We start from the raw sequence: 16523 nt of genomic DNA on the forward strand, positions 1-16523 counted from the left end.
CTTTAGTTGTCTTCTAGTTGCTTCTGACAAGATGTTTTTTTCCTAATATGAGAAAAAATTAAGTTTGGTGGGACAGATTTCCTTCCAGAAGATGATTTGGAATGTTTAGTTAGATGTAGTGGTTTTCCTCCAGCTGTCACTGCTTTCTTGTTCCTACACTCTTGAGAAAATATTTTCAAATAATTGAGTGTGCCTTTATCAGCCTTTCCTATCAAGAGCTTTGGGTTATTTAAATTAGGCAGATCCAATGTTCCTGCTGCAAACCTCACCTCCTTGCATGCTGCTGCTCCTCAGCCAAAGTGCTGCCTGCTCCCCAGCTGTGGTGTGTGGTCAGAAATGTCTGTGGTGGAGGTCTCCATGGGCAGGAAGCTGCAAACCAACAGGAAGGAGAATCTGCAGTGGAGCTTGGGGCTTGGGAGGAGTCATTAAATCACCACAAGGGCTGGCACTGTAAAAATGCCAGTAACTGCCATCACTGCTTGAAAGTATTTCTTTGAAATGCACGGAAACCATTTTGTCACTCTCTTTTCTGCTGTAGGACTTGGCTGCTGTTCCCTCAGCTGCACAGCCTGTGTGAGGCTGCTGGCACTGCTGCTTTCCCTCACTGTGCTGCAGCTCCTTGTGGGTGGGTTCTTGTGGGCCATCCCCCTTACAGGTACAGGAGTTCCTCCTACTGCTGCATTTGCACATTCCATGGCAGCCATTGCCCCGAAGTGCTGCTGGGGCTCTGCAGGCTGCAGAGGTGTTCCTGCAGCTCTCTGCGGGCATCCATCCACTGGAATTCACTCCTTTCCTTCTTCTCAGCAAGTCTGCTGACAACACCAAGCTGAGTGGTGTGGTTGTCATGGTGGAAAGAAGGGAAGCCATTCAGAGGGACCTCAACAGACTTGAAAGGTGGGCCTGGGTGAACCTGATGAGGTTCAACACAGCACAGGGCAAGGTTTGGCACTTGGGCCACAGGAATCCCAGGCATCCATGCAGACTGGAAGGAGCTCCTTGAGAGCAGCCCTGCAGAGAAGGACCTGGGGGTCCTGATGGATGAAAAACTGAACATGAGCCAGCAGTGTGCATTGCAGCTCGGAAAGCAAATGGGATCCTGGGCTCCATCAGCAGAGGGGTGGCCAGCAGGGACAGGGAGGTGATTGTGCCTCCCTACTCTGCTCTTGTGAGGCCCCATCTGCAGCACTGTGTCCAGGTCTGGAGCCCCCAGTACGAGAAAGACAGGGAGCTGTTGGAGAGGGTCCAGAGGAGCCACAAAGATGATCAGGGGACTGGAGCACCTCCACTACAAAGACAGGCTGAGGGAGCTGGGCTTGTTCAGCCTGGAGAAAAGAAGGCTGCAGGGTGACCTCATTGCAGCCTGCAGTACCTAAAGGCTGTAGATGCCCCATCCCTGGAGGTGCTCAAGGTCTAGTATTAAATGGGGAGGTTGGCAGCCCTCCTTGTGATGGGGGGGTTGGAGATTCATGATCCTTGAGGTCCCTTTCAACCCAGGCCATTCTGTGATTCTGTGAGGGATGGGCTGGGTGCTGACAGTACGAGAATAGATGCAGTGCAGCAAGTTTTGCACCCTAAGTGAGCAGCGTGCTTCCCCCCTTCTCAGTATAAAAGCATTTTCTTCCTGGTGCTTCTGGCCCTGCTCTGTTTTGGTCACTGAGAATTGGTGGCACGAGGTGTGGGGAGCTTGGGGAGCAGCTTGGCCACGTGCCTGTCAAACCTACGTACCTCACTGCGTGACAGTTTGTGATGATGATAACTTTGCTAAATTCACCCCTTGGTAATTCTTCGTGTTGGATTTTCAGAGTTTAAAATCAAACATAACCCAATTACTTTAGTACTTGATTAAACTGAACTGCCACTTTGGCAAAGTGCTTAAATAAATCAGAATTAATTTATTTTTCTACAGTAAATAAAGTTATGCCTGCATAGCTCAAACATCAATAGCACACAAAGCTTTTGGAAACGAAGCAGCACCAGCCTGTACAGAGAAGCGTTAACTTAAGGAAATAAATCTGTTATGGATCTTCCTTAAAGGCTGATTTTACGATTGTAATGGTGATGATTGGAAACACTATTTCCACAATGGTAAAACAAATATTTGTAAATACATGTGTTGTAAAAATGCCATTGTATTTTATTCTGTTAACAATACGTACCACGTGCTGTAAGCACTCGGGGGCTGACAGACTTTGGGAGATGCGCAGTGAATTTTTTGGAGGCACCTCTGGCTGCGAGCTTGCACTGCAGGACACCTTTTGATCAACTGCCAGTGCTGGAGACTTCTTCCTTGCACCTGGCAAAGCCACCTGCATTTAGGGCTTGCGATGCTCGACCCTTCTGCTGTGCCCAGGGAGCTGCCCCTATACCACAGCAAACCGGGCTTCACCAGGAGCCCTCCCAGCCCCGAGGAGGAGCTGCCAAGAGCCGCTTCCAATACGAGGGCCCAGACCTGGCATACTTTGCCTTCTGCTGCCTTCTGTAAGCTGTAAGATGTTACAATGGGTTGAGTTCTGTGCAATGACTTCCAGACGGGCAGGAATTCTCACCATGGCTTTCTGTCAGTTGCTCATCTCCTGGCTTGTTTCAGCAAGTCTTTCCAAAGACAGCGTCTTCTCGTCAGAGAAATGACAAGCCTTCTAGAAATGATGCAAGAGGCCGGTCTGTCTGGTCTTTTGGAAGACTTCATGTTTCCAGGCTTCTAAGATGGGAAATTAAATCCTTAATTTAATGCTGCTTCCTCAGTCTTGGTAAGGAGTGGGCTTTGTACCTGACATTTCTTGTCATGGCGTGTGTGTGTGTTTCCCAGGAGGTTTGTTTTGTGCTTTTCCAAGGAGTGGAAGTTCTCGTCCAGAAATTATGGGTGCATGCTGCTTGTTGTTAGGAACAAAAGTCTGTTCCTAAACATCCCACACCTGTCTTTAGCTGCTTGTCGTGCAGCAGTCCATACCCAGAATACTGGGGTTCTCTGCCCTGTTTATGCAGTTACTCTGTCTGAGGTCCCCCGGGCAACAGGGGGAAACCAGCCATCTTCTGAAGCTGGAGTTGCCCAACTGATGGCCATCTTCATTTCATGATGCCACCAGAAAACTCTTCTGTAAAGAGACCAAATGTTTGGGAGTATCCAAAGGGTTGTCCCATGAGCCTGCTTGTTAGAGTTGACAAATAAAATTGACAAATAGGCGAAACTGCACAAATCCAAATAATGGATCTTTCTATCATTACCTCATTGCAGAGGGTGAAAAAAAAACATTTCTGAGAGTGGGAGTTTGAATGACTAATGTGTTGTTACATTCAGTTAAATCAATTCAAGACTAAAAACTTCTTGTTGCTTTTCAGAACATTCAATATTTCATTGTTAATTTACGGTGAAGGAACATGCCCAGACAGTCTCAGCTTTTTTTTCCTATGTAAGCTTTTATGCTTAGTGCCTGATTTTAAGGCATTTTTCCCTACTGGTTTACGCTCTCTCCTTTGCTCCTTGGGCTGTCACGGGCAGTCATGCTGCATGGCCTCCTTTGCCGCGGGCAAGCAGTTGTATGGACAAGAGGCTTTTCCCTTGGAACCTCCTCACTCCAGCTCTTCACTTTGCAGGGGGAACAAAAAGACTCAGGAGACATGAGCATGGGACTGCTAGTTCCCAGGCGTGTCACTGAAAGGCTCTTCTGAGGAAGCGTGTCCTGGCTTTTTGTGGTTAATTGAAGAAAACTCAGCATCTTCAGTTTCTACAAGATGTCCCCGAGCGCATAGCGGGGGGCCTGGAGACAAGTGTTGGATTTGGAGGCTTGTGAGATCACCTTCACGTGCTGCTTTCCTGCCTTAGTTCATTCTCTGCACCTCTCCTTCTTCCTCCCTCCTGTCCTCATCCACACCTGTTCTAAAGGTCTTCAGGATAGAATTAAATCCTGCTACAGGAACGATTATGCATCCAATTTCCCAGCTGCGTAGCATCTAGCACAGCTGGGCTGTGCCTGCATGGCACTTCTGTGTGCTCTCAGAATAAAAACATTAGTTCCATTATGCTGGCTGCCATCCTCTGTCTGATCAGTCATCTGCAGCTCCCGCTCATCTTCTTCCTTGACTCACAGTCTGTTAAATTCGTGGAAGAACTTTTAAATGGCGTGCATAGACCTGCAAGACCAAGGCATGGAAGTGCAGGTGAGGTCTGCCCAGCAGAAGGAACTCAAGAGGCGCAATACAGATGAAGGCGTTGACACACAGAGTGTAGAAGGAAGCTCCAGAACGAGGCCGACCTTGAGTGAAGTGAGCTGGCAGATTACAGAGTGGAAACCACATGCACAGAGAAGTGGTATAACCTGGGCACTGTGTTTAGCTGATTGCTGCAAATACAAAGAAATCAATGATCCCGGCCATGTGGTCTGCACTAAATGTCTGGTAAGCAAGAGGAAGGGCTCTTTCCCTACTGTCAGAGCATTACGTATTTGGTAGGTAAATGCAGTAGGTGTATGATTTTGTTCCCTGGAGAGAAATGCAAACATGGCTGTGATTTGCAGCTCTCAAATAAGGCACAAATGCATAGTGCCTTGGTAAGGTCAGTTACAGCTGCTCTCTGCAGCAGGAGACATACATCAGCTGTTGCTGCAGTTGGACTTGAGGCTTTGCAGACTGACTTGGATGTTGCATGAGTGGCTATAAATGTTGTGTTTCTACATTTTCTTGTAGGCTAGAGCAGACCAACATAGGGTTTGAGTTGAACCTTGAATTGTTACAGTCAGTACACATTTCCTTCAGTTTATATTTTAAATATAAGATTCTGTTCATGCAGCAAAGGTCTTATTATGAAAAAAAAATGAAGTGATGCTTTATAATCTGCAGAAGCAAAGTGTCCTGTTACTTCAGTAATGTCAATCTCATCACTAATTAGCATTTATCCTTTTCCCAGGCTGAGAACAAGGTGTGAGGATAATCAGTATTTGGAGGTTGTTTTTTCTATTTTCTTTGCTACGACATAAAATAAAAAATAGGAAAGATATTGCTATTATGATTACATTTTCTATCTACACAATATATTAATGCAAGGTAATTCTTTTGATGCTAGAAATATGAAATGCTACATTCTCGAGCTTATGATTCCGGTGTGCTGTGTGCTGCCAGGATTAGCAGTGATCCTTCTCTAATGAAACCACACTGAAATATTGAAATCTTGCTTCGGTGTATTCAATACAGTGTGACATCTGTCTTTGCCAATGGGATGTCCTGAGTTGAAGGATCCTTTGCCATGCTTAGTTTGCAAGTTAAAATTAAAAATTCTTGTTAAATATGTTCTTCCTATTAATGGAGAAGTATGTTACGGATCAGTGGCTGTATGAAATGACTTACTAAAGAAATACACGTTTTGCTTTTCTCAGAACAGACCAAAAGTTAATGGGGAGTAGCAATCAGCTGCAGTATTCTGCAGGGATTCCTTCCTGTCCCGCTGCCCTTCAGTTGCTCAGCAAAGTTAAATAAAAACTTCTGATTAAGTTTGTTTGATCATTGAAGCGTAAATAGAAGTTGATGCAAAGGCAAGTTGGCACGGTAAACTGGATTCACATGTTTTAAACCAGTGCTGAGGTCAGGTTTGTGACGTGTAGGAGTCATCTGGGAATAAGCGTGCACCTCGCAATGAAGTGGGCAGAGGTCTGTGCTGGGAGAGCAGCAGCTCTGAGAACATCGTAGAGCTCGTCTTGGTGAGAACCTATTGAACGTGTCCCAAAATGGAATGTGGTTAAGTGGCAGAGTTTGAATATGTGAGCACTGAAATGTCATTTGAGAAGGGACGGCCCGTCCGTTCTGCACTGGTGGTGGGAAGATACTGAGAAAATTAGGGAAGTAATTTCAAGTTCAAAAACAGCCTCAGAGTTATTAAAGACTCTTGATGTATTTATCTGGCACAAGAAAAAACAACAACAACAACAAAAAAACAACCAAAAAAGCAAAAACAAAACAAAAAAAAGAGCACCGAAAACAAGAGGTATCTTGATCTGTCTGTGTATTCATTTATCTTGGGAGATAATACCTGACTGTTAGAGAATTACTGCCAGACCTGAATCCTGTCCTCAGAAGGTCGGCTGAAAGGCACCTGGCTGGACTCATTGCCACAGCAGCGCTTTTCCCCCACCCTGGCACATGAGGATTGCTTTGAATTAGTGTTGTGAGTTAGTGTTGATTGCCTTGAATTAGTGTTAGTGAGGTATGAAAGACTGATCATATTAGAGACTGTCACCCTGTATTAGTCAAAAATAATACTGCAAGAATAAGATAAAGCGTGTATCAGTGTGTCATGTGCTTTCTAGCTTGTCTCCTACCAAAGCAAGTGTTGTCCTGCAGTTCTTGCTGAGGTGAGATGGATGCCCTGCCCTGCTTACATGGAATGCTGGCGCTCTGTGAACGCAGCTTTCATCCTGGGCTCCAGTGGCAGCAGGCTGAGGGCCAGGTCAGGCTTTGAACCAGTGTTTGCCTTAAATGTGGAGAGTGTGAGCAGGAATGTAGTCCTCAGTTTGGGCACCAGATGTGTCAACTACCAGCCTAACTGTTAGAGAAGGGCAATACCGAGTCCCCCAGGGCTCAGTACTGGGGTCGCTTGTATTTAACATCTTTATCAATGATCCTGACGAGGGGATTGAATGCATGCTCAATAAGTCTGCAGACAACACCAAGCTGGGAAGGAGTGTTGATCTGCCTGAGGGGAAAAAGGCATTACAGATGGACCTAGATAGACTGGATCAATGGGCTGAGACTAACTGTGTGAGTTTCAATAGAGCCAAGTGTCAGGCCCTGCATTTTGGTCACAACAACCCCAGGCAATCCTACAGGCTTGGGGAGGAGTGGCTGGAAGCTGTCTGATGGAAAGGGACCTTGGTGTGCTGATGGGCAGTGGGCTGAAGATGAGCCAGCAGTGTGCCCAGGTGGCCAAGAAGGCCAATGGCATCCTGGCTTGGATCAGGAATGCTGTGGTGAGCAGGACCAGGGAAGTCATCCTGCCCTGCACTCGGCACTGGTGAGGCCTCACCTCCAGTGCTGTGCTCAGTTTGGGGCACCTCAGTACAGAAAGGAATGGAGGTGCTGCAGCAGGTCCAGAGAAGGGCAGCAAGGCTGGGGAAGGGCCTGGAGGATGTGTCCTATGAGGAGAGACTGAAGGAACTGGGGCTGTTCAGTCTGGGGAAGAGGAGGAGGCTGAGGGGAGACCTTACTGCTCTCTTCCAGTACCTGAAAGGTGCTTACAGAAGAGCAGGGCTGGTCTCTTCTCACTGGTGACAGGTGACAGGATGAGGGGAAATGGCCACAAGCTGCGCCAAGAGAAGTTCAGGTTGGATATCGGCACAAAGTTCTTTACAGAAAGGGTTGTTAAGCACTGCAATAGGCTGCCCAGGGAGGTGGTTGAGTCACCATCCCTGGATGTGTTTAAAAACCATTTGGATGTGGTGCTCAGGGACGTGATTTAGCAGAGGGCTGTTGGAGTTTGTATGGTCAGGTTGCAGTTGGACTTGAGGATCTTGAAGATCTTTTCCAACCTGGGCAATTCTGTGATTGTGATTGTAAGATTGAGACTGTGATCTGTTCATAGCAAACTGGAGCAGTGTTACATCAGGGGGGGCATCTGGGAGTGAAGAAACGCTTCATCCATTTTGGTAATAGAAACTAGAGCTGAATGAAGTTCTGAAAACTGCAACAAAGCATGCCTGCAGTGCTTGTCACCCCACTTCTGAGGCTCCAGCCATCAACTCCTGCTGGTGGAGGGGAGAGCACCATGCCATGGGGGCTGTGCCAGCGGGTAGGTGGGGGTCCTAGCTTCCTACTGTCCCTCAGGCATGGCACTGTTGTTTCAGACACAGTAACATTTTCCCTCTTTAGATGAAGTTAATTAGGTTTGTTTTGTTGTAGGTTTGTTTTTTTGTTGTTTTTTTCCTAGAAACCTGTATTAGATTTTGTGGTAATATCATGGTATTATGCTGTATTAGCTGCACAGAAAAGTATCCTGTGCTGTACCTGATGTGGTTACTGTTGTAAAGCTGTCAGTGTTAATGCAGTGATCTGAAATCTTGTTTGTTGTAAGCTCAGTAGCTCTTTTCTCTGAAATGCTTTCTGTTAATGAAATGCATTGCAAAGCTGGACAAAAAGCTGAAAAGTTTGTAATTAACTGTGGGAGGAAAAGCCCGTAAAGCCCAAGGTGTGGAGACAAAACTTGGTTTCAGGTGAAGTGGGAGGGAATTTGCCAGCTGCTTCACCTGAGCTGCTGTGGGTTGGGGCCCAGCAGCTCGTTTAGCATCCCATGGCTCTGTGTCTGGGCCCTGCTCGGGGGGGCTGAGCTGGGTTGGTTTTCCCTGGAGAAAGCTGTGTCAAGATACAGAAAGGGAGAATGTGAAAAGAAGGAAGGGGTGGGGATCCCACTGACCTACAGGTGTGCAGTGCTGTGATTAGATCATAGATCATTTGTGCTGGAAGGGAAACTTAAAGGCCGTGTAGTTCAGTGAGCAGGGACACCTGCAGTTCCATCAGGTGCTCAGAGCCCAGTCCAGCCTGACCTTGAATGTCACCAAGGATGGAGCATCCACCATATTAGGGGATGCAACATCCTTTAGCATGGATCAGGAAAGAGACTTGAAGAAACGCTATTTCCAGCTTTCTGAATGGTTTCTTGGTACAGATCTTGGGTTCCTGGGAGGTCAGGCTGTGTGTCAAGGACCGAGATTTCTCTGCTCCCATCTGTGTGCTGTCAGCACACCTGGCTCCCCAGTGCCACTCAGGATGGGCTGTGTGACTGGTGTCAGTGCATCACTCTGTGCTGGCGGCTGGCTCCAAGCTGCACAAGAAAGGCAGGGGAAATAAAAGGAAGCATCAGAGCATCTTGTAAGAGGAGAATGGAAAAGATGGTTCCTGCAGACATGATACGAGATCTGTTGCCTGCTTCTTACCTTCTACACATCAAAATAAAACAGTGAAGGGAGTTGAATTTCATTGCCCTATTTCTGATTAGAGTGGATGGTACTGTAGGATTCTGATTATACTTCAGCAACAACAGCCAATTAAGATGAATATAGGTATTTCACACCTAATTCAGTGCTTTGTAGCTGGGCTCCTGCAGGCTCTTGGATATGCTTGAATTGCCCTTTGTATTGAACGTCTGGTAAAGTTCACTACTTGTAGTGCTTTAGTCACTGATGAAGTGAGAGCTGGGGTTAATTCAGTGCACCGATTTATCAGCCTCCTATGGAAGCAGTGACCTACCAGTCTTGCTGCTTCCTCTGCTGAAACCATCGTGGACTGCGGCCAGATGTGCAGCCTGCCTGTGCAAGGCGCTCTTCAAACAAACGACATCTGCTGCTTACATGTATTTCTGGATCTTCGAAATGTGAAGTGTCGGGAAATGGCCAGCTGTTGTATGCTTGCATAACTGCTGAGGCTTGTGCATGGATTATCACAGAGCCTGTGCTATCTGGTAAGGCCTGATGCCTTTTTAGAAAGCCCTCCAAAACAGATTCCTGTGAGCTCACAAACACGCATTGTTACATTTTTAGCATGTGCATGTCTGTACAGTGGATCAGGAAAGAGAATGGGGAAGCTAATCTTCTCCAGTTGCAGTACCCATAAGCAGATTATGAAAGAAAGTTAATTTTTTACTATTAAATCCCACTTTAGGGAGAAGAAGCCCTTAATACTCAGTCTAGTCACACCAGATTAGCATTGTTGTACATTCTTAATAAAAATAGCGGGGTCCGATTAGTGTCACTTAAAGTTTTTTTCAATGAGAAATAGAACTCTTTGAATTAAAGTACTTGAATAACAGCTAAGGATTCCCAAGGAGTAATTTGTATTTGAAAGTTAAGCCCTTCACTACTTTTCTAAAGGAAAATCTATCGACAGTTTAGGAATGGCATACTGTTCATGTAACAGAATGAAAAGAAAGGAACTTCACAGACCATAAAGTGCAATAAAGGAACACCTAAAATTGATTTCCGCTTAAGTAGATTACTTATGCTTTCCTCTTAAACTGGGAAAGCACACTCCAATCTTCATTACTTGTCAGAGGCAGAACTGCTCGTTTGATGCAGCTGTCCATCTTTTTACATGGGTAGATAGAGATAGCTCAAGGGGACGCGACTTTAAACTAAGAAAGGAGGGATTTAGATTAGATGTCAGTGGTAAATTCTTTGCTGAGAGGTTGGTAGGGCCTTGGTACTGCTGCCAGAGCTGTGAGGAGCTGTGACTGCCCATCCCTGAGGTGCCTCAGGCCTGGCTGGGCGGTCTGGGCCCTGAGCTGGGGCCTGAGTCAGTGGCTGGCAGCCCCATGGCAGGGGGCTGGAACGGGGTGATCTTTGAGGTCCCTTCCAGCCCAAGCCATAATTTGGAGTAATTAATTCAATTCTTCCGTCCTTGAAGAGCCATTTGTGGGAGGTGTGAGGAGGGCTGTGCTGCTGGCAGGCCCTGGGCTGTCGTGCTGTTGCAGGCTCCACACAGCAGCTCAGCACACTGCAGCCCAGCTGGCACCACTCAGCCACCACCTGCCTGGTGCCTGGCTCCTTGGTGGCCTGCGTGCTGTGAGACCAGAGCTCATCTGTGGTTTTCACCTTCTGGGAGGTTCTTGCTGAGGACTTTGGGACTGAAAATCGTGTGCTCTCCATCAGTGCTTCACGTGAGACACCCAGCTTTTGGGCAACATGTGTTTGGCTGCCTGCTCCACTGCTCTGCAGAATGCCTCACAAGCTTGTGTATCTTCAATTAGTTTTAGCCTGTTTTCTTAGGGAGATAATGCAGTCCTCTTGTTTATGCACGTCTCTCTGTTCCCAATAACTTTGGAGTCTGTTGCCTCAGTGTGGCAAGGGAGAAGCCGTGTCAGAGATAATTAGAATTTTATTGAGATGAATGCCAGGTGTGGCCAATAGAGAGCGGATTTAAGGGTAAACTTGTTCCCAGGGCTTTGGGTGAATGCTAAGCAGAGTGGGCTTATGTATGCATTAGCCACATGTCAAGTTTTGATTCAAATCTGCTTCTTCTGGAGCACAGTGGAGTCCAACCACAAGAAATAAATCCTGAAGCAGGCAGGATCTGTTACATGTGCTGGTCTGAGAACAATTTGTTTCTTTGACTAATGAGGGTTTTTTTGTTGTTTTTTTTTTTCTGACAAAAGGAACCTTTTTTAGAAAAATTGTGCTCATTACAAATACCATTGCATCAGTGTCAAAAGATAGATGTGTAAATAATAGTCATTGTGCTCAGTACCATGGTGCTCAGTAAGCCTTAGGGAGCAATGTTGCATCAGCAACCAGTGTGTCTCACTGAGCCATTCAAAGCTGAGATGTCCTTCCTGCAGCAGGCAGCTCTGGAATGTCAGAGACGAGAAGGTTGTCAAAGGTAACCTGAAGTCAGAAATGACTTCAGGAATTCGCATAGATCTGTGTGGCTGATTCATTTGTACAGAGTAAGATTGTTTCATTCCATGTGTTTTGTGGCTCAGGGACATCAGCAAATGGCTGAATGGGCCAAATTCCCACCGGCCCTGACTCTGCATGTTTTCAGGGGAGCCCAAAGTGTTTGGAGGGTGGTTCAGCACAGGGTGCTGGCAGCCTTGGTGGGGAGGCTGCGGGAAAGGACTAATCGCGATTTTATGTTCTGTTGTGTTGAACTGTGGCTGAATCCAGCGCGAGTTCCATGCTCAGAGGTATGCAACTTCTGAAGTGCTTTTGCTGGCTCTCTCGTGTTTGCTTTCGGCCACCAAATTAGTCCCTCTCATATGCTAGCTCCTTTCCAAAGTCCCTCCTGCTCTGCTCCTTCTTTGGCAGGTCTCTCACCAGGAGGAAATCTTCAGAGGCTGCTTTCATCCTTGTAATGACAATTGTACTGGCTGCGTAAATAAGTGGAAACAAGACCTTTGCTCCTCACAAGCAAACGAGGTGCTGTCTGTGAGGGTTTTACTTGGTGACTGTGACAGTTTGGCTACACACAAATATGTATCTTAAGAACAGCAGGTTTCTTTATCACCATGCACTGGTTTGCTACCTGGACAAAGTCTAGCAAAACTGACTGAAACCTTTGCAGTTAGGAAGCTTCCCTGGTACCTAGAGCATGCCAGTGAAAATCAACAACTTAAATGGCATGTGTTCATTCTGTTTGGGACGTAAGGTACAAACACTTTTCATTTGGCTGTTCCAGAGGCGTGAGACCATTGACTGCTTATCCAGGATGAGAAACAGCCTTCTGCAGTTCCCTCTTACTGGGAAAACAATATTTTTGGCGGCCCATGGCACACCCTGCTGCTCAGCGCTGCCCAGGCTTCTCCTGTGAATTGTTGTACTGCATGGAATCACCCCAGGCCTGTTACCCGAGGGCCACATCGCTTTCTGAGTGCCTGTGCTGCAGGAAGACAGCAATCCAGACCGTGCAATGCTGTCAAGTTTCCTATTTTAATGGTTGGTCTTGGTGATCCTAAAGGTCTTTTCCAACCTGAAGGATTCTGTGAGCCTGTGACTTTGAATTCCAGGGGTGATGACAGTTGGACTTCTTAATATTATGAATTCCCAGGGCAAAAATTGCTAAAAGTCTTTATTTGATATGAAAGAGCTAATTGTACAAATCATTACCTCCAGCTTGACATGCTTTCACTGTTTATTCTGTGGCAGTAATTAATTCTATAATTAGAAAATGTCCTCTTAGGTAACTTCTCTGGGAATGGAGTCTATTGTCTTAGGCAGGAAGCTGAAGTGTTTTAGGGGTGACTTTGGGAATTTGGCAGCTTTCATTAGAAGAACTGGTTTATTTCACAGGGAGACCATTAATAAAAAACAGAGACCTCGTGTGTTGGTCTGGGGATGGTGTCCTGATGCTGAGGTTCGTTGCTGGGCATGGATCTGTCGTGGCCTTTCCCATCTCCAGAGTGCAGACCTGAGCCGCTGTGTGTTTGCAGTTGCTGCTGATCTGTGAGAGGTTTCTGTAAAATGAGTGTACTTCATAAGGTGTCAGAGTGAGCACAAGAAAATCAATAAGCAATCTATGTGATAATTAATTAGCATGCCAGGATGAATTATTGTTTCTTCCCCTCCTGATTTGGGTCACAGTCGCATCTGATTTGGGAAGTTGTTGGTTTTTCAATCATAGGCTGATCTTTGTTCTTGTTGTGTTTTTTGCTTCTTTATTTAATGTGGCCTGAGTGACAGACTGGCAGACAGAAAATGATGCTGTGCAGATCTGCGTGTCCTGGGGAGGTGACAGCAGTGGGCTCAGCACACAGCAGCACCAGCTGACAAAGAGCTGCAGTGTATTTTACAAAGCTTCTGGCTTCCTATCCTTGCTACTCTGTTTTGCTTCCCTACTCACACAAAAACCTAATTATACGTGCTGGACTGATGAACTCATTTTCTAAGTACACCAAGTAGAGAGATAGAGATGCCTGCTTATCTTTCTCAATGAACTTGAAGAGCCCAGATTTTCCCCTTCCCAACGAATTGGCTTCCATCAACAGAAATGAGTCTCTTAGAGCATCTCTGTCAGGGCTTTAACGATAACAAATAACTGCGCTTTTTACTTGATAATAGGCAGGAAAAAACAGTCTGTGTCTAACACACTGAGCATTTAGTGAGGATCAGAGGGGAGCCAGTGATGATCACCTGGAGCTTTATGAATTGCCGTGTGGGTGTTAGCAAGTTTTTATTTATTTGTTTACTTATTTTGATGGTAGAGCAGCAAGCAAAACAGTGTTGTTATAGCATCCTAAAGGCTTCATACAAAATTAGGTGACTCTGGAGCATTCATTTAAAACATATTTTATTCATGAAAGTAGTTTTGTATTTCTCTATTGCAATTCCTAAATTTTCAAGGACTTTTCAGTTGAATTTCTCTTAAAACTGACTTTCTTCTTTTTGTATTCTTGAAGCCTTGGAGATTATGGAATTTCTTTCCCATTTGTTCCACTATCAGTGTATTTTCCAGTACAGATTTCAGAGCACGTCAAGAGTTCATTTTTATTAAAGATCAGATATTGACAGACACTTGGATACCTGAAATTTATGCTAGGAATGGTCCCCAGTGAGGTATAATTACCTGAAAACTGTTTTGGTCTGAAATAGTTAGCTTGACCTCTGAGAAGGTCACGAATATAAAGGTATTAAAAGTGTTATTGTGAAAAATAGAACCCTAGTAAGCAGTCGATGTCAGAGCAGAACCCAGTAGCAGTTGATACGTTTGCCATCCTTATGGTATTTCAGCCACCTACATGTTAGCTGGACCAAATGTGGTTTAGAAGGTATGATGTGCATGTGCGAGGGAAGGGAAATTGGGTTTTTCCCTGTAGTTCAAGGCATCAAAAAGAACTCCTGAGCATAAGATAAATAGTCTGAAATAATTCAGAATAATTCAGAACTCACTCTTGTGACGATGTGAAAACAGTTTTGTAGTATCAAGGTTAAAATCTGTTTCTTTTTTTCCTTTAGTTTGGTCCAAGTGCAGGGGTCCAATGGAGGTCCTCCTCCTCCACAGAACCACATTTGATGTCCTGTCAGAATGGTTGCAGCGTGGCTATGACTGTGTTCAGGGAGAAAAGAAGTCCAGCCTGTTTGTAATGTCTTTCAGAATCACACTGTAGTTGCAAGGAAGAGGAAGTTTGGCCCTGAGCGCATTGTGGAGGCAGTGGCTTCTTACTCAACGTCTGTCTGTTATGTCTGTCACATTTTCTGCAGCTGAAAGCAGATAGTCACATGCTGCCTACTCAAACCCAACTAAACTGTTGCTCCATTTGTAAGGAATCATTTGCTTCTAATTAGCAGAACCTTTTGGATGAGTGTATCGATGCAGTTGAATGTCTCCTTTTGTTAAGTCAGATTCTCTGTTTCTCATATGTGAAATTTTGTTCCCCCAAATGAAAAAGTACAGGGTTCATCTATAAAGTATATTTTGCCACAAGTTTCTTAACCAGCCGCAGCTTGGTAGACTTTAGTTTTAAGCAAATGATGTTTGGCAGAGCTTGGTGCAACTTGTATTTAAGAACAAGATCAGAGAATTGCTCAGTATCTCACAGTTAAGAAACTAGTGGTCAGACCTTGCAACAGTGAAATAAAAGTTGTGGTAAAATATACTGCTGTGTTCCAGCTTACATGATGGGAAAGTAATGTAGAAAGCCTTGTAGTTTTTCCAAGCAGTGATGGCAGAGTTATCTTCCAGTTGTCAGTAATTTGAGATGAGTGAAGGGGTCTGAACTGAAGCTGGAATTTAGGAACGATTCAGAATTATGGAGGTGCACATCAGTATCGAGCCTCCCTGCTATGAGCTCTCATTGCTGTGCAGAACAGTTTTAGCTCCAAACACAACATATAGCACAAGTTGTGGGTTCTGGGTGGCTCCTTAACTTCAGAACATCTCCAACCTTCAAATTACTCACTTTAAATCATGGCAGTCACTTGTGAGAATGACTCTGGAGATCTGAACTCAACAGCTCAGGCCCGGACGGTTTTGGATTTGAAATGGGGATGCTGTCAGTTGGGCTCTGATTACAGTCCTGAGGTCCCCCTGAAGGGTCCCCCTCCACGTTCATTGAGCCTCTCCCAGACACAAGTCCCTGCCTGGAGTTTTGCTCCTGACGTTTAATGGCCTTCCCTTCGCTCACCCCGTTGCCCCTGTATTAGCTCGCTTTGTCAAAGTGAAGTCCTGGCTTCGTTTTGGGTGAGGGTTTCTGACACTTAAGCAAAAACTGTATTTACAAAAAAGAAATACAGTTTTATGTACAGCCACTGAACGGGGCTTTGATGGTGACAAAGAAAATGTGCTGGAAAACCAACGTGTAAAGGCTTCTGGAGAGCTGAGTGGCACACTGCTGATAGCAGGTGGGTTAGGTCTGGGATGTGTGGACCGTCCTTCATTCCCACCAGGGAAAACTCGGGATGGATGTAGGCCATGTACTAAAATTGTAATAGTTTTAGAAAGATAAAATCAATTTTTTGCTACAAAACCTCAAATCAGAGACCGATGCAGCAACACCGGTTCCTTAGGCAAAAATAAAAGTCTTTCTGAAAGCAGCATTGGTTAGTCTGCTTTCTCCCGTTCTAAAGAAGATGGGAAGAGAATCCTTGATTTCCGCAGGGCATTATTCTGATTGCCTTGGCACACTCTTGAGAGGTTGTCCACTTCTGTGCATATAATCATATATTTCTTCAAGCAGAATTCTCTATCAGAGTTTTGTTGTTACATTTGCCTTTTCTATGGGCTTGAGTTCTAAATGGGAGCAGAAAAAAAAAATAAAAAGGCAAGAACATAGTGATTCAGCCTAGGTCAGCTGGTTCCAATCCACTTGCTTGTAGGCAGGGATACCTTCCTCTACACCTCATCTCTCACAGCACCATCCAGCCTGGCCTTGAATGCTTCCAGGGAGGAGACATACACAACCCCTCTGGCAACCTGTTCCAGCGTCTTTCCACTCTCAAGTAAAGAATTTCCTGCTAATATCTAGTCTAAATCTACCTTCTTCCAGTTTAAAAACATTTCCTGTCACTACATGCCCTTACAGAATGTCCCTCCCAGCTTTCCTGTAGGCCTGCAGCCAC

At 45.4% G+C, this 16523-nt stretch overlaps 1 protein-coding gene across 9 annotated transcripts in view; it reads left to right on the plus strand.

Moving 5' to 3' along the window:
- The window catches only part of IL1RAPL2 (interleukin 1 receptor accessory protein like 2), a 335478-nt gene that overhangs the window by 122765 nt on the left and 196190 nt on the right, over positions 1–16523 (plus strand). The window contains exon 1 of one of the 9 annotated variants that reach the window (XM_048959242.1): positions 4369–4392. The exons of the other annotated variants lie outside the window; for them this stretch is intronic. Within the exon in view, the coding sequence (XP_048815199.1) occupies positions 4386–4392 (7 nt within the window). The 5' untranslated portion in view covers positions 4369–4385. Of the gene's footprint in view, positions 1–4368; positions 4393–16523 lie in introns of those variants that run through there. 9 annotated transcript variants of the gene reach the window in all.

Source organism: Lagopus muta, chromosome 13, assembly GCF_023343835.1.
Source record: "Lagopus muta isolate bLagMut1 chromosome 13, bLagMut1 primary, whole genome shotgun sequence".
Taxonomy (NCBI): Eukaryota; Metazoa; Chordata; class Aves; order Galliformes; family Phasianidae; genus Lagopus; species Lagopus muta.